Below are 24,890 nucleotides of genomic sequence, written 5' to 3' on the forward strand. Positions count from 1 at the left end.
TCGGGTGAAGCATACGGAATGTAGTACTACTCAGTGGAGCAGATGTGTTGCGCGGTCAGTTCAGCCCATAAGAGGTTCGTTTAGGAGTCTGGTAACAGCGGGGAAGAAGCTGTTTTTGAATCTGTTAGTGTTGTTCTCAGACTTCTGTATCTCCTGCCCGATAGGAGAGGTTGGAAGAGTGAGTAAGCCGGGTGGGAGGAGTCTTTGAGAACCCGGGTCCTCAACGACGTGAGTCAGCAGTGCTAAACACTGTGCCACCCCCCCCCCCTCCCCCTATCCAACTTTCCCCCGGCAGCGGGAGGTGTAGATGGAGTCAATGGATGAGAGGCAGGTTTGTGTGATGGACTGGGCTGTGATTGCGACTCTCTGAAGTTTCTTGCGGTCTTGGGCCGAGCAGTTGCCATACCAGGCTGTGATGCAGCCCGATAGGATGCTTTCGATGGTGCACCTGTAAAAATTGGTAAGAGTCAATGTGGACATGCCGAATTTCCTTAGTTTCCTGAGGAAGTATAGGCGCTGTTGTGCTTTCTTGGTCGTAGCATCGACGTGAGTGGACCAGGACAGATTGTTGGTGATGTGCACAATTAGGAATTTGAAGCTGCTAACCATCTCCACCTCGGCCCTGTTGATGCTGACAGGGGTGTGTACAGTACTTTGCTTCCTGAAGTCAATGACCAGCTCTTTAGTTTTGCTGGTATTGAGGGAGAGATTGTTGTCGCTGCACCACTCCACTCGATTCTCTATCTCCCTCCTGTACAGCGCTGTCAGAGGCCATTCGGCCCATCATGCTGGCTCTTTGATCATCCTTGCAAATCTTACCTTTTCAAACATTTATGCAATACCGTGTTTTAAACAAAATAAATTTAAACCACTCAATTATTTTTTTTTTCAATTAAAGGGCAATTTAACAAGGCCAATCCGCCTACCCTGCACATCTTTTGGGTTGTGGGGGTGAGACCCAAGTTGACACACGGAGAATGTGCAAACTCCACACAGACAGTGACCTGGGGCCGGGATCGAACCCGGGTCCTCAACGACGTGAGTCAGCAGTGCTAAACACTGTGCCACCCCCCCCCCCCCCCCACCCCCCCACCCCCTATCCAATTCCGTGTTGAAGGTTTAATTTTTTGTCAAGGGGTGTTGGCATTGCCAACAAGGCCAGCATTTGTTGTCCATCCCTAATTGCCCTTGAGCTGAGTAACTGGCAAGGCCATTTCAGAGGGCAGGTAAGAGTCAACCACATTGCCGTGGGCCTGGAGTCACAAGGCGGCCAAACTCCTGAAACGGTATTAGTAAACCAACTGGGTTTTTAAATGATGTGGAGATGCCGGCGTTGGACTGGAGTGAGCACAATAAGAAGTCTGACAACACCAGATTACAGCCCAACAGGTTTGTTTCGAATCACTAGCTTTCGGAGCACTGCTCCTTCCTCAGGTAAGGAACACCTCAGGTGTTCCTTACCTGAGGAAGGAGCAGTGCTTCGAAAGCTAGTGATTTGAAACAAACCTGTTGGGCTGTAATCTGGTGTTGTAAGACTTCTTACTGGGTTTTTAAATGCCAAATTATCATTTCATGGTCACCATTAGTGAGCCCAGCTTTCAATTCCCGATTGTAAAAAAACTAATTTAAGCTCAGTGGTAGAAATGGATCTGTTCCCCTGGGAGCATTTGCCTGGCTGGAATATTAGTCCAGTGACATTACGCCACTAGCACCACATCCCCTTAGTTACCGGTAAATCTATTTTAACTCATTCAGGCATCGCATTTCCGAACACAACTGACTGCCTTTGAAAAATAAATCTGTTCAACTTTCCCCCAATTTGTCTGCATATCTTAAACCCGAGGAAGAGTCGTACGGACTTGAAACATTGGGCGGGATTCTCCGCCCCTCCCGCCCCCCACTGGGTCGGGGAATCGCTGGGGGGGTTGGCGTGAATCCCGTCCCGACGCCGGCTGCCGAATTCTCCGGCGCCGGTTTTTTGGCGGGGGCAGGAATCGTGCCGCGCCGGTCGGCAGCCACTGGCGGCGCCCCCCCCCCCCCCCCCCCCACCCGGCGATTCTCCGGCCGGCGATGGGCTGAGTGGCAGCCCGTTTTCGGCCAGTCTCGCCGGCGTAAATCAAACCAAGTCCGTACCGGCGGGACCTGGCTCTATGGGCGGCCTGCAGAGTCCTCGGGGGAGATCTGGCCCCAGGCGGTACCCCCACGGAGGCCTGGCCCGTGATCGGGGCCCACCGATCCGCGGGCGGGCCTGTGCCGTGGGGGCACTCTTTCCCTCCGCACCAGCTGCTGCCAACCTCCGCCATGGCCGGCGCAGAGAACCCCCCCTGCGCGTGCGCTGAGATGACGTCAACACACACTGGCGCTCCCGCGCATGCGCCGGCTGGCAGAGGCCCATCGGCGCCGGCTAGCGTAGCACCAATCCCGCCAGCACCGGCCGAGCCCCTGATCGTGCGGAGGATTCCGCACCTTCCGGTCGGCCCGATGCCGGAGTGGTTCATGCCACACCTCAGCGCCAGTACTGCCCGCCCCGCCGGGTAGGGGAAAATCCCGCCCATTAACTCTGTTTCTCTCACCACAGATGCTGCCAGATCTGCAGCACTCTCTGGTTTTATTGCAGATTTCCTGTATCCGCAGCGTTTTGCCTTTATTTTCACCCACCCACACACACACACACACACAGATATCACAGTTAAGCGTTATTGAGTGACCAGACACATCGCATCCGGCAGGTTCCCAGTAAACTCCAGGGAATGGAGGGGGGGGGGGGGGGGGGGGGGTGTGGGGAGGTGCCTGAGCTGGTGTTTGAACACCTGTGCTGACTTTATCAGTGGTTTGTTGTTGAATTCAGTAAGGTCGTGCAACGTGGAAGTGAGGACTCACAGAAGAGGAGTCAAATTACACAGTATGAGGATCCATTCCTCTTAGTGTTCAGCAGCCCAGCTCAGCTCTGTGGGGAGGGGGGGCTGTAATAATAATAATATTTATTGTCACAAGTCGGCTTTCGATAACACTGCAATGAAGTTACTGTGAAAAGCCCCTAGTCGCCACATTCCGGCGCCTGTTCGGGTACACAGAGGGAGAATTCAGAATGTCCAATTCACCTAACAAGCACATCTTTCGGGACTTGTGGGAGGAAACCGGAGCACCCGGAGGAAACCCACGCAGACACGGAGAGAACGTGCAGACTCCGCACAGACAGTGACCTAAGCCGGGAATGGAACCCGGGACCCTGGCGCTGTGACACAACAGTGCTAACCATTGTGCTACCATGAAACACTGCACGTCAGCAGGGTGTGCTTTAAGGCAGCCAATGATACCTCCCAATAGCAACGACTTGCGTTTATGTAGTGTCTGATATAACACAGGAAAACATCCCAGCATGTTTCACGGGAACATTATCAATTAAAAATGTCCCTTCAGGATATATTGGGTCTGGTGACCAAAACTCTGGAAAAAGAAATTGGTTTTAAGGTGAACCTATGAGGAGGAGAGAGGGGAGATGGGAAGGTTTTAGCGAAGGAATCACCAGGTTTAGGGGCCAGACAGCTGAATTCACGGCCACCAGTGGGCGGAGCGATTGCAGTCGGGAGCCCAGAATTGGAGGAGTGCAGAGAACTCTGGGGGGTGGGGGGGGGGGGGGGGGGGTTGTAGGGCTGGAGGAGATTACCGTGTCGTGGAAGGGGTGAGGCGTCGGAGGAGTTGGAAAATGAGGACGAAATTTTAAGAGCAGAAGGGTTGCCTGACCCGAGACCAGTGTAGGTTAGTGGGCAGAGGGGTGACGGGGTGAACTGGACTTGGAGCGAGTTAGGGCATGCGGGGGCAGAGCGAGGTGGGGCATGCGGGGGCAGAGCAAGTTAGGGCATGCGGGGGCAGAGCGAGTTAGGGCATGCGGGGGCAGAGCGAGTTAGGGCATGCGGGGGCAGAGCGAGTTAGGGCATGCGGGGGCAGAGCGAGTTAGGGCATGCGGGGGCAGAGCGAGTTAGGGCATGCGGGGGCAGAGCGAATTTCGGGCATGCAGGGGCAGAGCGAGTTAGGGCATGCAGGGGCAGAGCGAGTTAGGGCATGCGGGGGCAGAGCGAGTTAGGGCATGCGGGGGCAGAGCGAGTTAGGGCATGCGGGGGCAGAGTGAGTTAGGGCATGCGGGGCAGAGCGAGTTAGGGCATGCGGAGGGAAGAGCGAGTTAGGGCATGCGGGGGCAGAGCGAGTTAGGGCATGCGGGGGCAGAGCGAGTTGGGGCATGCGGGGGCAGAACGAGTTAGGGCATGCGGGGGCAGAGCGAGTTAGGGCATGCGGGGCAGAGCGAGTTAGGGCATGCGGGGGCAGAGCGAGTTAGGGCATGCAGGGGCAGAGCGAGTTAGGGCATGCGGGGACAGAGCGAGTTAGGGCATGAGGGGCCAGAGTTTTGGGTGATATAAATGAAGTTGGTGCTGTGTTTTTTCTCAGAGAACTTTCCCTCGAGGTGAAATGGAGGTGCAGTCTGGGGTGGATGTGGTAGGAAATGTCCCACGCCATGGTGACCCAGTTACCATTGGGCATTCAGGTGGAGGCCTGTCCTGCTGGCCTAGGTCATGCTGAGATTTAGGGCTGTTCTCAAATTCTCAGGCGCTGAAAGAGAGAAGTTCTGGATTTTCTAGGCTGTTCTCCAGCTGTGCTTTGGGCCTGGTTGCTTGCCGCGGTGGAGCTCCCCACTTGGTTATCAGTCAGAGTACTCCCTCCTCTGCTAACCAGCCCTTTTCCTTTCCAGTCACTGCAGAGGTTGGCAGGACAGTACCTGAAGAAGGACTGGAGTCGTGGAAAACCGGATACAAATGACAACAGGTAACTCCCTCAGTCAGGATCTGTGAGAAAGCTGCTCCTTCCACCCCTTCGGCTATTCCAGACTTTGTGCCTTGGCGTGAGTCCGGGGGGGGGGGGGGGGGGGGGGGGGGTGAGTGAGTCAGTGGCCCGTTTTACATCACTCAAAATCCTGCAGCTCACTCCCTCACAGCACAGTGAGGGCATCGTCACCACAGGGAGTGCAATGGTTGAAGAATGTGACCCAAACCACGTTCTCTAGAGGCAAACAAGGATGGCCACAAAGGCCAGGATTCAGAGCAATACGTACAGTCTGACCATCCCAGAATGAATGGAAACACTGCTCTGACATTCCAGGTGAATTTATTCAGCACCGGAACCCAGAATGTCACAAAGCACTATATAGCCAACACAGTACTTCGTTTGAAGTGTCCCAAGATGTGCGCAGCAAGCTCCCACCAACAGCAACAATATAATGACCAGAATATCTGTTTTCGTCAGTTGAGCTGAGGGCTAAGTATTTGCGCTAGACACCAGGGAGAATGACATATCCAAAAGGTGGCCCCTTCCATCAGGACAGCACTTCCCCTTCAATGGTACTTCACTCCCTCAGTACTGTCCCTCTGACAGTGCGGCACTCCCTCGGTAGTGACCCTCTGACAGTGCAGCACTCCCTCAGTACTGACCCTCTGACAGTGCAGCACTCCCTCAGTACTGACCCTCTGACAGTGCGGCACTCCCTCAGTACTGACCCTCTGACAGTGCAGCACTCCCTCAGTACTGACCCTCTGACAGTGCAGCACTCCCTCAGTACTGACCCTCTGACAGTGCAGCACTCCCTCAGTACTGACCCTCTGACAGTGCGGCACTCCCTCAGTACTGACCCTCTGACAGTGCAGCACTCCCTCAGTACTGATCCTCTGACAGTGCAGCACTCCCTCAGCACTGACCCTCTGACAGTGCAGCACTCCCTCAGTACTGACCCTCTGACAGTGCGGCACTCTCTCAGTACTAACCCTCTGACAGTGCAGCACTCCCTCAGTACTGTCCCTCTGACAGTGCAGCACTCCCTCAGTACTGACCCTCTGACAGTGCAGCACTCCCTCAGTACCGACTCTGACAGTGCAGCACTCCCTCAGCACTGACCCTCTGATAGTGCAGCACTCCCTCAGTACTGACCCTCTGACAGTGCAGCACTCCCTCAGTACTGACCCTCTGACAGTGCGGCGCTCCCTCAGTACTGACCCTCTGACAGTGCAGCACTCCCTCAGTACTGACCCTCTGACAGTGCAGCACTCCCTCAGTACTGACCCTCTGACAGTGCAGCACTCCCTCAGCACTGTCCCTCTGACAGTGCAGCACTCCCTCAGTACCGACTCTGACAGTGCGGCACTCCCTCAGTACTGACCCTCTGACAGTGCGGCACTCCCTCAGTACTGACCCTCTGACAGTGCAGCACTCCCTCAGTACTGACCCTCTGACAGTGCGGCACTCTCTCAGTACTGACCCTCTGACAGTACAGCACTCCCTCAGTACTGTCCCTCTGACAGTGCAGCACTCCCTCAGTACTGACCCTCTGACAGTGCAGCACTCCCTCAGTACCGACTCTGACAGTGCAGCACTCCCTCAGTACTAACCCTCTGACAGTGCAGCTCTCCCTCAGTACTGACCACCTGACAGTGCAGCACTCCCTCAGTACTAACCCTCTGACAGTGCAGCATTCCCTCAGTACTGACCCTCTGACAGTGCAGCACTCCCTCAGCACTGACCCTCTGACAGTGCAGCACTCCCTCAGTACTGGCCCTCTGACAGTGCAGCACTCCCTCAGTACTGACCCTCTGACAGTGCAGCACTCCCTCAGTACTGACCCTCTGACAGTGCAGCACTCCCTCAGTACTGACCCTCTGACAGTGCAGCACTCCCTCAGTACTGACCCTCTGACAGTGCAGCAGTCCCTCAGTACTGACCCTCTGACAGTGCAGCACTCCCTCAGTACTGACCCTCTGACAGTGCAGCACTCCCTCAGTACTGACCCTCTGACAGTGCTGTACTGACCCTCTGACAGTGCAGCTCTCCCTCAGTACTGACCACCTGACAGTGCAGCACTCCCTCAGTACTAACCCTCTGACAGTGCAGCATTCCCTCAGTACTGACCCTCTGACAGTGCAGCACTCCCTCAGCACTGACCCTCTGACAGTGCAGCACTCCCTCAGTACTGACCCTCTGACAGTGCAGCACTCCCTCAGTACTGACCCTCTGACAGTGCAGCACTCCCTCAGTACTGACCCTCTGACAGTGCAGCCTCAGTACGTTCTCTCAGACAGTGCAGAAAATGCACATTCTGCTCTTTGGCTGCAGTGGAGAAAATGTCCTGAAAGCTCTGAATGTGTGGAGAATGTGTGAGCCAATGGGTCCTGCCCTGGTCCCTGAGCCAGAAACCCTGTGTTCTCGAACAATTAAATTTTGGCAACTGATGTTAGCCTAACCACTGACATCCCCATCCTGTGTCAGGAAAAAGAAAGTCTGACTGCAGGAGCTGTTTGAAGGAGTATCTGACGTACGCAGCCTGGAAATGTGTCCAATACATGTCCAAAAAGGAAATACGTACGTGCAGATACAAAACAAACAAAACCCCAGGCTGCGACACTCTCTCAGATCCTGTCTCAGCTCTCAGTTGTGGCTGACCATTGTGTGCAGTTGTTGAGCGTTGAAGCAGCAGAGATTGTGGGTGACTGGGTTGTGACTGCCCCACTCTGTACCTCTGGCTGGTATATTTCACAATATTCAATGTTGAATATTAATAGGCTCAAAGACAAAAGTCACAAATTTTCATAGAATTTACAGTGCAGAAGGAGGCCATTCAGCCCATCGAGTCTGCACCGGCTCTTGGAAAGAGCACCTTACCCAAGGTCAACAACTCCACCCTATCCCCATAACCCAGTAACCCCACCCAACACTAAGGGCAAGTTTGGACACTAAGGGCAATTTATCATGGCCAATCCACCTAACCTGCACATCTTTGGACTATGGGAGGAAACCGGAGCACCCAGAGCAATCCCACGCAGACACAGGGAGGATGTGTAGACTCCGCACAGACAGTGACCCAATCCGGAATCGAACCTGGGACCCTGGAGCTGTGAAGCGATTGTGCAATCCACAATGCTACCGTGCTGCCCGCATTGTCTCAATTATCTCGACACAGCACTACCACTAAAGTGTGTCTGCAACTTTCAGTGTAAGATCGCTGATATCTATTCACAGAATGGTAGAATACTTCCTTCCTGAATGTATATTCTGTGTGTGACCAATACTTCTGTACTTTAATAAATTCCCCTTCCGACTTTATTCTAATTCTGTGCTGAATATTGGCCTGTTGAGAAGACTGCTGTTTAGTCATTCCTGGGAGACCATCAGGATTTGAGAAGAACAGGGATAACCTTCCCTCACCTACCCACCTGATCCCATATTCCTCACCCTCATCTCTCCACCTTAACCCCATATCCCTCAACCTCATTTTATCCCTATTGCCCCCACTTCACCTCCTCATGTTATCCCCATATCCCTCCCCTCACTTTACCCCATATCCCCTGCTCTCACCTCTTCACCTTATCCACATATCCCTCACCCCATCTCCCCAATTTCTCCCCATAAATCTCATCCCCAAATCCCTCACTTATCCCCTTCACATTATCCGCAGAGACCCTACCCTCACTTACTCAGCTTATCCCCATATTCCTCATACCCGGCTGCACACCTCTTCCCATATCACTCACCCTTACCTCATCTCCATATCCCTCACCTATCCCCTTCTCCCCATATCCATCACCTCACCTACCCACCTTCTTCCCATAGCCCTCATCTCCACCTCACCCCCATATCGCCCACCCTCGCCTGCCTTTTTCCCCCAAATCCATCACTCCCACCTATCCTCCTCATCCACATTTTCCTCAACTCTACCTACCCAACTTTTCCCATATCCTCAGCCCATCTCCGACCTTCCCCCATCTACCCACCTTCCCCCCCATGTCCCTCACCTCTGCCTACCTATCTTATTCCCTATCCCTCACCCCCATCTCCCTCCTGCCCCCATATCCCTTACCCCCAACTCATCAACATATCCCTCACTCCATCTACCGACCTCCCCATTTTTCCCTCACCCCACCTACTCACTTTCTTCTCATATTCCTCACGTCTCCATATCCCAACCTTGTCCCCATATCACTCACCCCACCTACTCACCTCTCCCCCATATCCCTCACCCTCACCTTAGCACCATATCCCTCATCTTCATCTCCCCACATTATCTCCATATTCCTCACCCTCATCTACCCATCCTATCCCCATATTCCACACATCCCACCTACCTACCTTATCTCCATGTACCCCACCTCCCCCCCCCCATATCCTACACTACCACCTAGCCACCTTGTCCTCATATCCCTCACCCCATGTTATTCCCATATCCCTCCCCCTCACCTATCCACCTTATTTCCATATTCCCCCATCCCATCGACCAACCACCCCATATCCCTCACCTCCCCACATTCTCCTCATGTCCCTCACCTCTCTGCCTTATCCCCATATTCCTCACCTCCCCACCTTATAACCATATCCCTCACCCCACCTGTCCACCTTATCCCTCACCTTCATCACCCCACCTTCTCCCCATATCCCTCACCATCCTACTCACCTTATCCCCATATCCCTCACCCATCCTACTCACCTTATCCCCATATTCCTCACCCCCATCTTCTACCCATGTCCCTCATTCTCACATAGCCACTGTATCTCCGCATCCCTCACCCCCACCTCATCCCCATTTCCCTCACCTTGATCTCCCCACCTCACCCCCATATCCGTCACCCCCATCTTCTCATCTTCTCCCCATACCATTCACTTAGCCACCTGTTCCTTCTATCACTCAAACCCACTTGCCCATCTTCATCCGTATTCAATTTTAACTCAGTGAGTTAGGGGTTAACCGCAGTGGGATGAGGTTACTGTGCTTATTGCCTTTTCATGTCAGGTTTGTTTATAGAATGAATCCATTATCTCCCGTGTCACCCTCAGCAAAAATAAATAATCTCTGGGGTGGTTTTGCAACACCAGGGCCGGAACGTCCACCCATTGGGATTCTCTTACCCGCTGCCAGCGCACCCCTTCCCGTGGGTTTCCCGACAGTGTGGGATGGCTTCCATGGGAAATCCTCTTGACAGGCAACGGAAGTAGAGAATCCCGGGGCAAGCAAACATTGCGGCGCCGAGAGACATGAGGCTGGGGCATCGGCAAATCCAGCCCCGGATTCAGGGTCACCAAATGGTACCACTGGAACATTTTCATGAGCCATTGGCTGACTTGTAGCAATCAAATAAATGACCCTATTGACCTGGGCTGGTCCACAGGTGCATGGCCAGGTGAGGGAAAACTGTTCCTCGTGATCAATTCAAATTAATGCAGTGGAGACTGTGAGTTAGTGGCCCAGGTGTGGCTTTCTCTAAACTCTGATCCTTTGTGTGTGTCTCAGTTTGTTTCTTTTCTGAGAGAACGTGAGAATCCTGGGCTATTTGATTAACATTTGCTCCAGTCCTTCAACTCTCCCATCAAAGTCCATCCCTCTAACACAGTGGTGGGCAGCCTGTGGCCCATTAGATTTATTGTCACGTGTATCGAGGTACAGTGGAAAGTATTGTTCTGCATACAGTCCAGGCAGATCGCTCCCAGATTAACCCCCCCCCCCCCCCCCCGCCAGCCCCCATGAACACAATCCATTCTATGCTCGGTTCAAGCAGGAAACCATCAAACAGCTGTCAACTGCCCCAGCAGCCTCGGACACACCCATACCCACTGTCCCAGCTTCCGAAGGCCTTCTTGAAAGTGAAGCCTTGGAAAGTGACGGGTCTTGACGGGGTCACTGGTCGTGTTCTCAGAGCCTGCGCCGACCAACTGATGGGTATGTTCGTGGACGTTTTCAACTTCTCCCTACTCCATTCCGAGGTCCCCACCTGCTTCAAGAAGACCACCATCATACTGGTGCCAAAGAAGAACCAGGCAACGTGCCTCAATGACTACCGTCCGGTGGCCTTGACATCTATCATTATGAAGTGCTTCAAGGGGTTAGTCATGAGATACATAAACCATACTCCCAGAATGCCTTGATCCACTGCATTCCGCATACCGCCACAACCGGTCCACAACAGACGCCAGCTCCCTGGCCTTACACTCATCCCTGGAACATCTCGACAACAAGGACCCCTATATCAGACTCCTATTTATTGACTACAGCTCCGCCTTCAACACCATAATCCCAGCCAAGCTGATATCAAAGCTCCAAAACCTGGGACTTGGCTCCTCGCTCTGCAACTGGATCCTCGACTTTTTTGACCGATAGACCACAATCAGTAAGGACAAACAACAACACCTCCTCCACGCTAGTCCTCAATACCGGGGCACTGCAAGGCTGCATGCTTAGCCCCCTACTATACTCCCTATACACACACGACTGTGTGGCATAATTTGGCTCCAACTCCATCCACAAATTTGCTGATGACACGACCATGGTAGGTCAAATCTTGAACAACGATGAGTCAGAATGCAGGAGGGAGGCAGAGAACCTAGTGGGGTGCTGTCACGACATTAATCTCTCCCTCAATGTCAGCAAAACTAAAGAGCTGGTCATTGACTTCAGGAAACAAAGTAGCGCACACATCCCTGTCAGCATCAACGGGGCCGAGGTGGAGATGGTTGCCAGCTTCAAATTCCGAGGTGTGCACATCACCAGCGATCTGTCCTGGTGCACCCACATTGACGCAATGACCATGGAAGCACAACAGCACCCATATGTCCTCGGGAAACTAAGGAAAGTCGGCAAGTCCATATTGACTCTTAACAATTTTTACAGATGTACCATAGAAAGCATCCGATCTGGCTTCATCACAGCCTGGTATGGCAACTGCTCAGCCCAAGACCGTAAGAAACTACAGAGAGTCGTGAACACAGCCCAGTCCATCACGCAAACCTGCCTCCCATCCATTGACTCCATTTACACCTCCCGCTGCCTGGGGAGAGCGGGCAGAATAACCCGGGTTATTCACTCTTCCAACTTCTTCCATTGGGCAGGAGATACAGAAGTCTCAGAACACGCACGAACAGACTCGAAAACAGCTTCTTCCCCGCTGTTACCAGACTCCTGAATGACTCTCTTATGGACTGAACTGAACAGATTTCGGCCACATTTCGGCGCCTGTTTGGGTACACAGAGGGAGAATTCAGAATGTCCAACAGCACGTGTTTCGGGACTTCTGGGAGGAAACCGGAGCACCCGGACGAAACCCACGCAGACACAGGGAGAATGTGCAGACTCCGCACAGACAGTGACCCAAGCCGGGAATCGAACCTGGCACCCTGGAGCTGTGAAGCAACAGTACTAATCACTGTGCTACCGTGCCGTCCACCTATAGAATAGGTGCATCGCTGGAAATCGATAAGAGTTGTTGTGGACATGCCGAATTTCCTTAGTTTCCTGAGGAAGTATAGGCGCTGTTGTGCTTTCTTGGTCGTAGCATCGACGTGGGTGGACCAGGACAGATTGTTGGTGATGTGAATTTGAAGGTGTAAACCATCTCGGCCCCGTTGATGCTGACAGGGGTGTGTCCGATACTTTGCTTCCTGAAGTCAATGACCAGCTCCTTAGTTTTGCTGACGTTGAGGGAGGGATTGTTGTCATTGCACATGCGGCCCATTTGGGTTCCGAGTGTTCCCGTTGCCCACACGTAGGGTTTCCACATTCCGCTGATTTCCATCCGGGTAGATTTTTCCTCCCAGTAAGACTGAAGCGATTCACACCTAAAGCAAAGGCCAGGTGAAGTGAGGGACGGGCTGATTGCTGAATGTGAGATCCGTACGCTCCCTCTACATCCAAGTGTGAAAATGGCTGTTGCTTTTACCATTTGACGTTGATGGCAGTTCGATTAATATACAAATGATTATAAACATTTTCTATAACTCGTTGTGAAATATTCGGTGTGTATTAAATGCATTTAACCTTATTCATGGGGTCAAGGCTAGTGAACAAGCCCGATTTCAATCCTGCGGCCCACTGAGGTGAAAGAGGGCCACTCGCCCAGGTTGCCCACTGCTCTGGCACCTCAGCCCTCTCTTGGTAGCCCATTCCGCTGCTACCCAACTCTCTCACTGAAGCTTTCCCTCGATGGCCTCTCTAATCATCCCCAGGCTCTTGCAGATGACCCTGCCCGATACCTGTGCCAAAAATCTCAAAAACCTCCCCCAAAGTTAATGTTTGAAAATGTTTGCCTTCCTTTGATGTTTGCAGAATCTGTAGGTCATTGATGTAGAATATATCGGGCAGGAACTGGGCATTTGGTCAATTCCTGTGTTTATTCTCCACATGGGCCTCTTCCCACCCATCTTCATTTCAGACCTTTAGTGTGTCCTTCTGTTCCTTTCCCCGTCATCTAACCTCTCCTTACGTGCAAATATACTATCCGCCTCAGCCACTCCCTGTGGGAGCCAGTTCCACATTCTCACCACCCTCTGGCTGAAGCAGTTTCTCCTGAATCCCCGTTGAATTTATTATTGACCAGCTTATCTTTCCGGCCATGGTTTGATCTTCCCTAGTTGTGGGCGGAATATTCCAGGAGGTTTTGGGATTCCCAACGTCGGGGCCCCACGCCCACATTTGCCGGCGTAGTTGGCCGACTGGGCAATGTTGCTGGAATATCATAGAATCCCGCGAGGGCAGAAGGAGGCCATTTGGCCCATCGGGTCTGCACCGACCGTCAGAAAGAGCGCTCCACCCAAACCCACTTCCCCGCCCTATCCTAATAACCCCTTAACCTAACCTACACATTCCTGGATACTAAGGGGCAATTTAGCATGACCAATCCGCCGAACCTGCACGTCTTTGAATATAAGGAAGGTGGGTGGATTCCTGATGCTGCCAACCCAATCAGAGGGTGGGCAGCTCTGATCCATCACTGGGAGAGGTGGGCGTTGCTGAGGCAGGCAAACAGCAATGAAATACAAATCAGCCACGGTCTCATTGAATGCTAGATTGGGCTTGAGCGGCCACTTTCTGTGTTTGGTGTGTTTTGTAGGACTACCTCAGCGGTCTGGCGTTCCACCATCGAAGCGACGGTCCAGCTCGGGATGACGCGCATTGCGGCTGCGGAGAATTACCGGACAGTCAACGTGGAGGCAGCAAAGACTGTGCGCTCAGCCAAGGAGCTGAGATTGAAAAAGGTGAGATGTTTACTCCTGGGCGCCGATGAATTTTCCATCTCGTTCTGCTCCAGGCAACTGATGGACATGGTTGTGTCAGGAAGGTGTATCTTTCTGCTTTTAGAATGATACATTGTTGATGCAAGTCAGCCTCAGGCAGGTAGAGGAAAGGGAATTGTTGGCGTGGTGGCAACGTGATTGGACCGGCAATCCAGAGGCCCAAAGCTCTGGAGACATTGGTTCAAATCCCACCGCGGCAGCTGGTGAACTTCAAATGTAATTAACATCTGCAATTAAAAACTAGGTTATGTAATGGTTACCATGAGTCGATTGTTGTCAAACTCATCTGTTTCATTAGTGTCCTTTAGGGAAGGCAATCAGCCGTCCTCACCTGGTCTGGCCTACATGTGACTCCAGATCCACAGTATTGTGGTTGGCTCTTGACTACCCCCTGAAATGCTGCAGAAAATCACTCGGGTCAAGTGCAATTGAGATGGGCAGAAATGTTGGCTTTTCCAACAATGTCCACATTCCAATAAAATAAGTTTTAAAATGGTGATTCCTATTGAATCTTCACAGTCTTTCATGTGATTGGAAGACAGTCAAACCACCACGTCTATGCTGATTCTTTGCCAGAGCAATCCCTGAACTCATTCCACTCTCCCTATTGTGAATCTCAATCTAATCCCATTGCTTAACTCGCTCCCAGAGCATTGCGTCAATCCCAATCTAATCCAACGGCCCCACTCTCTCCCATAGCCCTGTATCAGTACCAGTTTATATCCACTGCCCCACACTCTTCCCATAACCCTGTAACAATCCCCAAACTAATCACACTGTCCCATACTCTCCCCATAGCCCTGTATCAGTCGCAGTCTAATCCCACAGCCTCAGTCTCTCCCATAGTCCTTATTCAATCCCGATCTAATCCCACTGCCCCACTCTCTCCCCATAACCCTGTATCAATCCAAATCTAATCCAATGGCCCCACTCTCACCCCACCATCCCTGTATCAGTACCAATCTACATCCACTGCCCCACTCTCTCCCCATAACCCTGTATCAATCCAAATCTAATCCAATGGCCCCACTCTCACCCCACCATCCCTGTATCAGTACCAATCTACATCCACTGCCCCACTCTCTCCCCATAACCCTATATCAATCCAAATCTAATCCAATGGCCCCACTCTCACCCCACCATCCCTGTATCAGTACCAATATACACCCACTGCCCCACTCTCTCCCCATAACCCTGTATCAATCCAAATCTAATCCAATGGCCCCACTCTCACCCCACAGCCCTGTATCAGTACCAATCTTGATCCACTGCCCCACGCTCTCCCCATAACCCTGTAACAATCCCCAAACTAATCACACTGCCCCAACTCTCCCCAAAACCCTGTATCAATCCCAGTCTAATCCCACTGCTTTACTTTCTCCTATAGCTCTTATTCAATACCAGTCTAATTCCACTGCCCCACTCTCACCCCATAACCCTGGATCAATCCCCAAACTAATCCCACTAGGGCAGCACGGTGGCGCAGTGGGTTAGCCCTGCTGCCTCACGGCGCCAAGGTCCCAGGTTCGATCCCGGCTCTGGGTCACTGTCCGTGTGGAGTTTGCACATTCTCCCCGTGTTTGCGTGGGTTTCGCCCCCACAACCCAAAGATGTGCAGGCTAGGTGGATTGGCCATGCTAAACTGCCCCTTAATTGGAAAAAATGAATTGGGTACTCTAAAATTTATTTTAAAAAGCTAATCCCACTACCCCACTCTCGCCCCATATCCCTGTATCAGTCCCAATATAATCCCATTGCCCTGCTCTCCCTCCATCCCAATCTACTCCCACTGTCTGTTCACAGCCATTCACCAACGGCAAACTAATCCCATTGTCTCGTGCTCTCCCAAGCCTGGTATGTTTCTCGACTGTCAATTTTTAAAATTCTTTGTTTATATACACACATTATGCCTTCAAACCAATGTCTGTGATTACCAACAAACAAGGGAATCCACACAAACAGTAAATACTGTGCCCATCCCCGTGGAAACCAATAACCAGTGATGAAAGTGATATTCAATCAACTCCAACAAAAGAAAATGACAATTTAAAACTTTTACTTTAACCGTCGAATCCAAAATCAACAAAACATCAAGCATGTATCACAGGCAAATGTTATTTCACCCCCAAAAATGAATTATACTTTAAATAGTCAACACCACAAAGATACCCCTCACAAAATTACGAGCACTCGCATCGTAAGGGACAGCACGGTAAACAGGGGGCTGATACCGAGAGTGCAGGACACGGAGTACTCGGCCATTGCGATATCGGACCATGCACCACATTGGGTGGACGTGGACATGGGGGAGGCGCGGGATCAACGCCCGTTGTGGCGCCTGGATGTAGGGCTGTTGGCGGACGAAGAGGTGTGCAGAAGGGTGAGAACGGGCATTGAGAACTATCTGGGTACGAATGACACAGGTGAGGTGCAGGTGGGGACGGTCTGGGAGGCCTTGAAAGCAGTGATTAGAGGAGAGCTGATCTCCATAAGGGCACACAGAGAGAGGAAGGAGAGGCAGGAAAGGGAGAGGCTGGTGGGGGAGCTCCTAGAAGTAGATAGGAAATATGCGGCGGCACCAGAGGAGGGGCTATTAAGGGAGCGGCGTAGCTTGCAGGCCAGGTTCGACCTACTGACCACTAGGAAGGCGGAAATGCAGTGGAGAAGGGCGCAGGGTGCGGCGTATGAGTACGGGGAAAAGGCGAGCAGGATGCTGGCACACCAGCTTCGTAAGCGAGATGCAGCCAGAGAAATTGGGGGAGTGAGAGAGAGGGGTGGGGACGTAGTGCAGAAGGGGCAAGAGGTGAATAGGGTCTTTAGGGACTTCTATAGGGAATTGTATAGGTCTGAACCGCCGAAGAGGAGAGGGGAATGAAGAACTTTCTCGACAAATTGGGGTTCCCAAAGGTACAGGAGGAGCTGGTAGAAGGGTTGGGGGCGCCGATAGAGCTGCAGGAGCTAATTAAAGGGATAGGCCAGATGCAGGCGGGGAAGGCGCCGGGGCCGGATGGGTTCCCGGTGGAGTTCTACAGGAAATTTGTGGACTTGGTGGGTCCAGTGCTGGTGCGAGCCTTTAATGAGGCGCGCGAGGGGGGGGGTTCTGCCCCCAACAATGTCGCAGGCCCTGATCTCCTTGATTTTGAAGCGGGACAAGGACCCGGTCCAGTGCGGGTCCTACAGGCCCATCTCCCTCCTGAATGTTGACGCCAAGCTGTTAGCAAAGGTCCTGGCAACCAGGATAGAGGACTGTGTGCCAGGGGTAGTCCATGAAGACCAGACGGGGTTCGTGAAGGGACGCCAACTTAACACAAATGTCCGGAGATTGTTAAATGTGATTATGATGCCAGCAGTGGAAGGGGAGGCGGAGATAGTGGTAGCGTTGGACGCGGAGAAGGCATTTGACAGGGTGGAGTGGGAATACTTGTGGGAGACGTTGGAAAGGTTTGGGTTTGGGGAGGGATTTATCAAGTGGGTAAAACTGCTCTATTCAGCTCCGATGGCGAGTGTGGTAACAAACGGGAGGAGGTCAGAATATTTTGGGCTCCATCGAGGTACTAGGCAGGGATGTCCCCTATCCCCCTTACTCTTTGCATTAGCGATTGAGCCGTTGGCGATGGCACTGAGGGGTTCAGGGGGGTGGAGAGGACTGACAAGGGGAGGGGAGGAACATCGGGTCTCGCTCTATGCGGATGATTTGTTGTTGTATGTGGCAGACCCGGAGGGGGGAATGCCGGAGGTAATGGGGATACTAGCGGAGTTCGGGGACTTTTCGGGGTATAAATTAAATCTGGGGAAAAGTGAGGTCTTTGTAATACACCCGGGAGACCAAGGGGAGGGAATTGGGGGGCTCCCCTTCAAAAGAGCAGTTAAAAGTTTTAGGTATTTGGGGGTGCAGGTGGCAAAGAACTGGGGGACCCTCCACAAGTTGAACTTTTCCAGACTGGTGGAACAGATGGAGGAGGAGTTTAAGAGGTGGGACATGGTGCCGCTGTCGCTGGCAGGGAGGGTGCAGTCAGTTAAAATGACGGTCCTCCCGAGGTTCTTGTTTTTGTTCCAGTGTCTGCCCATCTTCCTCCCCAGGGCCTTTTTCAAGAAGGTAACGAGTAGTATCATGGGGTATGTGTGGGCACATGGCACCCCGAGAGTTAGAAGGGTCTTTTTGGAGCGGAGTAGGGATAGTGGAGGGCTGGCGTTACCCAACCTTTCAGGATATTACTGGGCGGCAAATACATCGATGGTACGAAAGTGGATGATGGAAGGGGAGGGGGCAGCCTGGAAGCGCATGGAGAGGGCGTCCTGCGGCAACATAAGCTTAGGGGCACTGGTAACGGCACCATGGCCGCTCCCTCCCACGAGGTATACCACGAGCCCGGTGGTGGCGGCCACCCTCAAGATCTGGGGGCAGTGGAGGCGACACAGGGGGGAAGTGGGAGGTCTGATAGGGGCACCACTAAGAGGGAACCACAGATTTGCGCCGGGAAACACAGGAGGGGGATTCCAGAGCTGGCAGAGGGCGGGTATTAGACAACTGAGGGACTTGTTTATAGAGGGGAGGTTTGCGAGCCTGGGAGAGCTGGAGGAGAAATTTGGGCTCCCCCCGGGGAACACGTTCAGGTACCTCCAAGTGAAGGCATTTGCCAGACGACAGGTAGAGGGGTTCCCCGCGCTCCCCGACAGGGGGGTGAGTGATAGGGTGCTATCAGGGGTCTGGGTCGGGGAGGGGAAGATCTCGGACATCTATAAGATTATGCAGGAGGTGGAGGAGGTACCAGTAGTGGAGCTGAAAGATAAGTGGGAGTTAGAGCTGGGGGAACAGATAGAGGACGGGACATGGGCAGACGCCCTGGAGAGGGTCAACTCGTCATCGTCATGTGCGAGACTAAGTCTCATTCAATTTAAGGTACTGCATAGAGCTCACATGACGGGGACAAGGATGAGTCGGTTTTTCGGGGGGGAAGACAGGTGTATTAGATGTTCGGGAAGCCCTGCGAATCATGCACATATGTTTTGGGCATGTCCGGCACTGGAGGAGTTCTGGAAGGGGGTGGCAGGGACGGTGTCGAGAGTGGTGGGGTCCAGGGTCAAGCCAGGATGGGGACTTGCGATCTTCGGGGTTGGGGTGGAACCGGGGGTACAGGAGGCGAGGGAGGCTGGAATATTAGCCTTTGCGTCCTTGGTGGCTCGGAGGAGGATCTTGATTCAGTGGAGGGACGAAAGGCCTCCGAGTGTTAACACCTGGTTAAACGACATGGCAAACTTCATCCAATTGGAAAGGATCAAATTCGCCCTGAGAGGGTCGGTGCAGGGGTTTTTCAGGCAATGGCAACCCTTCCTGGACCTCTTGGATCAGAGATAGAAACTGAGGTCGTGACAGCAGCAACCCGGGAGGGGAGGGGAGGGCGGGAGGGAGGGGGGGGGGGAGGGGGGACAAAGACGAAGGAAGTACGGTAGCGGTGGTGGCACGGGCAAGGCCTGCCCGAGGACGCTGCTAGAAATGATAAGTTGGTCTGACTGTCGGTTCGCCGGCGGGGGGGGGGGGGGGGGGGGGGGGGGGGGGGGACGCGCGAGGTAGGGGGGGGGGGGGACTTTTTTCTTTTTTTTTGTTGTTAAGTAGGGGGGTTTGACTTTGTTTTGTTATAATTTAAATGTAAATGTAGGGGGGGTTAAAATGTTTGTATTTTGAAACATTTCTTCAATAAAAATTATTTAAAAAAAAAAGGGACAGCACGGTAGCATGGTGGTTAGCATAAATGCTTCACAGCTCCAGGGTCCCAGGTTCGATTCCCGGCTGGGTCACTGTCTGTGCGGAGTCTGCACGTTCTCCCCGTGTGTGCGTGGGATTCCTCCGGGTGCTTTGGTTTCCTCCCACAGTCCAAAGATGTGCGGGTTAGGTGGATTGGCTATGCTAAATTGCCCTTAGTGTCCTAAAAAATATAAGGTTAATGGGGTTGGGGTTGTTGGGTTACTGGTGTAGGGTGGATACGTTGACTTGAGATGGGTGATAATTGCTCGGCACAACATCGAGGGCCGAAGGGCCTGTTCTGTGCTGTACTGTTCTATGTTCTATGTTCTATCACTCCCTGTACAAATGTGGCACCCAGACGCAAACTCAGCCATCCCAACTGTGCCCCGGCAGAGGAGCTCTCACTTTCCCCACTCCATGTATTTGGCCCTTGAGTCGCTTTCACCAGCAACCATATTATATCCAAGGTCCCTGCTGATGGTTAACAGTAACAAGGCACAGGTCTACACACCCCTCTCTCACTCAGAGCATGCACACCCGAAAGACGTCGCTTCCCAGAGTTCCTTTTCAACCAACCCGCCAGCAGCACCCAGTTTACAGTCTGGTCCTCTGAAACAAACGCCTCAGCTATTCACACGTTTTTCGGATTCAGTCCCTTTCGCCCGCTCCCCAGGCTGCTTCAAGAGTTCTACTTTTCTTCTTGTTTAGCACCAGGGGCTGGTTTAGCACAGGGCTAAATCGCTGGCTTTGAAAGCAGACCAAGGCAGGCCAGCAGTACGGTTCAATTCCCGTGCCAGCCTCCCCGAACAGGCGCTGGAATGTGGCAACTAGGGGCTTTTCACAGTAACTTCATTTGAAGCCTACTTGTGGCAATAAGCAATTTTCATTTCATTTCATTTCATATCTTATTGCGAAACAGAAAACCTAACTTATTTTATAGAGAGCTTTGCTTGCTTCCCCTCACATAAATCTGTGTGTACAGCTGCTGAACATAAACATAACTCTCAAAACCCCGATTAGTTTCTGTGTGCCCTTCATTTTTAAATGTTTCATAGCAACCTAAAGGACATAGAACATACAGTGCAGAAGGAGGCCATTCGGCCCATCTAGACTGCACCGACCCACTTAAGCCCTCACTTCCCCCCTATTCCCGTAACCCAATAACCAATCCTAACCTTTTTGGAAAATAAGGGGCAATTTAGCATGGCCAATCTACCTAACCTGCATGTCTTTGGACTGTGGGAGGAAACCGGAGCACCCGGAGGAAACCCACGCAGGCGCGGGGAGAACGTGCAGACTCCGCACAGACAGTGACACAAGCCGGGAATCAAACCTGCGACCCTGGCGCTGTGAAACCACAGTGCTAACCACTGTGCTACCGTGCTGCCCAACCTCAGACTGAAGTTATGAGAAGTCTAATAACCTCGGCACCAGGAATTCCAAATACGCCACTTCCCAAACTTCTCTCTGTTTTCACTTTGGGTTAAGTTGAGATATCGCACAAATACAAGCTTTCTGTCGAGTGCAGACTTCATCACAACAATTATCCCAATTTTCTGGCCCGTGCTCCGTCTGACCTTAAGTTGGTGTGTCTCCAGATGTTGCTGCTGTCCGCAAGTGTGTGCAGCTGATTGTGAATTTCATCTGACTGGATTTGGTTGTTTCAGTGTGCAAAGTATTTCTCTGAGTTTGTGCAGTCTCCTGCCCTCCTCCCTCCCTGTTCTATCTGTGCTCGGGGCTCTTTCTAGCCACAGACCCTGGGAGGATTCGAGCCCACTGCCCCCTTACCCTCCCTGGCAGGATTCGAGCCCACTGCCCCCTTACCCTCCCTGGCAGGATTCGAGCCCACTGCCCCCTTACCCTCCCTGGCAGGATTCGAGCACACTGCCCCCTTACCCTCCCTGGCAGGATTCGAGCCCACTGCCCCCTTACCCTCCCTGGCAGGATTCGAGCCCACTGCCCCCTTACCCTCCCTGGCAGGATTCGAGCCCACTGCCCCCTTACCCTCCCTGGCAGGATTCGAGCACACTGCCCCCTTACCCTCCCTGGCAGGATTCGAGCCCACTGCCCCCTTCCCCTCCCTGGCAGGATTCGAGCCCACTGCCCCCTTACCCTCCCTGGCAGGATTCGAGCCCACTGCCCCCTTACCCTCCCTGGCAGGATTCGAGCCCACTGCCCCCTTACCCTCCCTGGCAGGATTCGAGCACACTGCCCCCTTACCCTCCCTGGCAGGATTCGAGCCCACTGCCCCCTTACCCTCCCTGGCAGGATTCGAGCACACTGCCCCCTTACCCTCCCTGGCAGGATTCGAGCCCACTGCCCCCCTTACCCTCCCTGGCAGGATTTGAGCCCACTGCCCCCTTATCCTATCAGTCCCAGACCCACCAGGCCAGTATGGTTCACTGGAATAGAGTGGCACTGACCCTGCCCTCTCTGGTTTATTTGACAGTGCTCAGAGCAGCTGGTTCACATTCAGTCTGAGCTGATCGAGGCTGTGAAGGAGGTGAATAAAGCAAAGAAGAAATATTGGCAGATGCAGCGGATTGCTGAGATTGCCCGGGAGAAAGCAGCTGAGGCCGACGCCAAGTAAGAAACACAGCGCGGACTCAGGCACAGGAAATCTAACAGGCCGAATATTCCCACGGGTAGTTGGGGTGGGGGGTATTTGGGGAGTATTTCTAGATCCCTGTTATGGTTAATTTTCTTTAAATTTCCTCCACTCCCTATTCCATCAAATATGCTGTTTCTCACTGGGGTACGGGTCCCACACACACTGACTCTCACTGGGGTACAGGCTCCACACACACTGACTCTCACTGGGGTCTGGGTCCCACACACACTGACTCTCACTGGGGTCTGGGTCCCACACACACTGACTCTCACTGGGGAACGGGTCCCACACACACTGACTCTCACTGGGGAACGGGTCCCACACACACTGACTCTCACTGGGGTACAGGTCCCACACACACTGACTCTCACTGGGGTACAGGCTCCACACACACTGACTCTCACTGGGGTCTGGGTCCCACACACACTGACTCTCACTGGGGTCTGGGTCCCACACACACTGACTCTCACTGGGGAACGGGTCCCACACACACTGACTCTCACTGGGGAACGGGTCCCACACACACTGACTCTCACTGGGGTACGGGTCCCACACACACTGACTCTCACTGGGGTACGGGTCCCACACACACTGACTCTCACTGGGGTACGGGTTCCACACACACTGACTCTCACTGGGGTACGGGTCCCACACACACAGACTCTAACTGGGGTACGGATTCCACACACACTGACTCTCACTGGGGTTTGGGTCCCACACACACTGACTCTCACTGGGGTACAGGCTCCACACACACTGACTCTCACTGGGGTACGGGTCCCACACACACTGGCTCTCACTGGGGTATGGGTTCCACACACACTGGCTCTCACTTGGGTACGGGTTCCACACACACTGACTCTCACTGGGGTACGGGTCCCACACACACTGGCTCTCACTGGGGTATGGGTTCCACACACACTGACTCTCACTTGGGTACGGGTTCCACACACACTGACTCTCACTGGGGTACGGGTTCCACACACACTGACTCTCACTGGGGTACGGGTCCCACACACACTGACTCTCAGTGGGGTACGGGTCCCACACACACTGACTCTCACTGGGGTACGGGCTCCAGACACACTGACTCTCACTGGGGTACAGGTTCCACACACACTGACTCTCACTGGGGTACGGGTCCCACACACACTGACTCTCACTGGGGTCTGGGTCCCACACACACTGACTCTCACTTGGATACAGGTTCCACACACACTGACTCTCACTGGGGTACAGGTCCCACACACACTGACTCTCACTGGGGTACAGGTTCCACACACACTGACTCTCACTGGGGTACAGGTTCCACACACACTGACTCTCACTGGGGTCTGGGTCCTACACACACTGACTCTCACTGGAGTACGGGTCCCACACACACTGGCTCTCACTGGATCGGGTACAGCTCGGGTTAGGTACAGAATAATGCTGTAATTATGCTGCATCTGCATCACCTCCCATGTGCATCATCCTATCTGTGATGTCTGTTTGGGGCTGCTTTACTCAGTGAATCAATTGGATTTGGACTGAGAGCTGGTGCAATCTCATCTCACGCTAATTTGTGATCAGTGGGGATTCCCACAGGCAGCGCTGATTTGAGGCGCCAATGTCTCACTTGTGTTCTGGAGTAAAACAGGTTGCGACAGGTCTGTCTGCAGTCCTAATTCTGACTGGTGTTTGGCAAGGTTGACCAGAAGCAAATCCTCTGCGTTGTGCAACAAACAAAGTGACTCATGTTTGTGCAACAGGATCTCGCGTCTATCTGGCCTGATAATAAATTGACAGTATGTTTTCACCTTGTCCTTTTTTTTCAGGTCAAAAAAGAGCGAGTTTGGAATATTTCATTCGAAAACCAGTCTGCAGAAGCTGAGTGCGAAGGTAGGAGCATGAAGAATCAAATCACACAGCGCAGGAGGAAGCTATTCTGCCGCTCGTGCCTGCCGGAAAGCGAAATCTAGTTGTACCCTATCCCTTTTTCTCTTTTCCCCCATTACCCTGAAAATGTTCTTCTCCCCTCCCCCCCCCTCAAGCATTTATCCAATTCACTTTTGAAGTTTGCTATTGAATCTACTTCCACTCCAGGCTGAGCATTCTGAAGCAGGATGACTCCGTGTTTTAGTTCCAAATGTTTCCTCGTGTTGCCTCTGGTTCTTTGGGCCATTTCTTTAATCTGCATCCCTGGTTACCAACGCTACTGCCGCTGGCAGCAATTTCACCTGATTTACTCCATCAAAAACATTTCCTGGTTTCGAACACCGAAAATCAAATCTTCTCTTAACGCTCATAATAATAATAATAATAATAATAATCTTATTAGTGTCACGAGTAGGCTCACATTAACACTGCAATGAGGTTACTGTGAAAATCCCCTAGTCCCCACACTCCGACGCCTGTTCAGGTACACGGAGGGAGAATTCAGAATGTCCAATTCACCTAACAGCA

The 24,890-nt window shown here is 52.8% G+C and overlaps 1 protein-coding gene across 4 annotated transcripts in view; it reads left to right on the forward strand.

Moving 5' to 3' along the window:
- Positions 1-24,890, forward strand: part of LOC119965424 (F-BAR and double SH3 domains protein 2-like) — a 105,399-nt gene that overhangs the window by 34,515 nt on the left and 45,994 nt on the right. For all 4 annotated transcript variants that reach the window (XR_005460512.1, XR_005460513.1, XM_038796190.1 and 1 more), the window contains exons 4-7: positions 4,745-4,818; positions 13,908-14,052; positions 22,284-22,420; positions 24,263-24,326. Coding sequence is in view for 2 of the 4 variants with exons in the window: in XM_038796190.1 (XP_038652118.1) it covers positions 4,745-4,818; positions 13,908-14,052; positions 22,284-22,420; positions 24,263-24,326 (420 nt within the window). In the remaining 2 variants the exon portion in view is untranslated. The remainder of the gene's footprint in view (positions 1-4,744; positions 4,819-13,907; positions 14,053-22,283; positions 22,421-24,262; positions 24,327-24,890) is intronic.

Source organism: Scyliorhinus canicula, chromosome 4, assembly GCF_902713615.1.
Source record: "Scyliorhinus canicula chromosome 4, sScyCan1.1, whole genome shotgun sequence".
Classification (NCBI taxonomy): domain Eukaryota; kingdom Metazoa; phylum Chordata; class Chondrichthyes; order Carcharhiniformes; family Scyliorhinidae; genus Scyliorhinus; species Scyliorhinus canicula.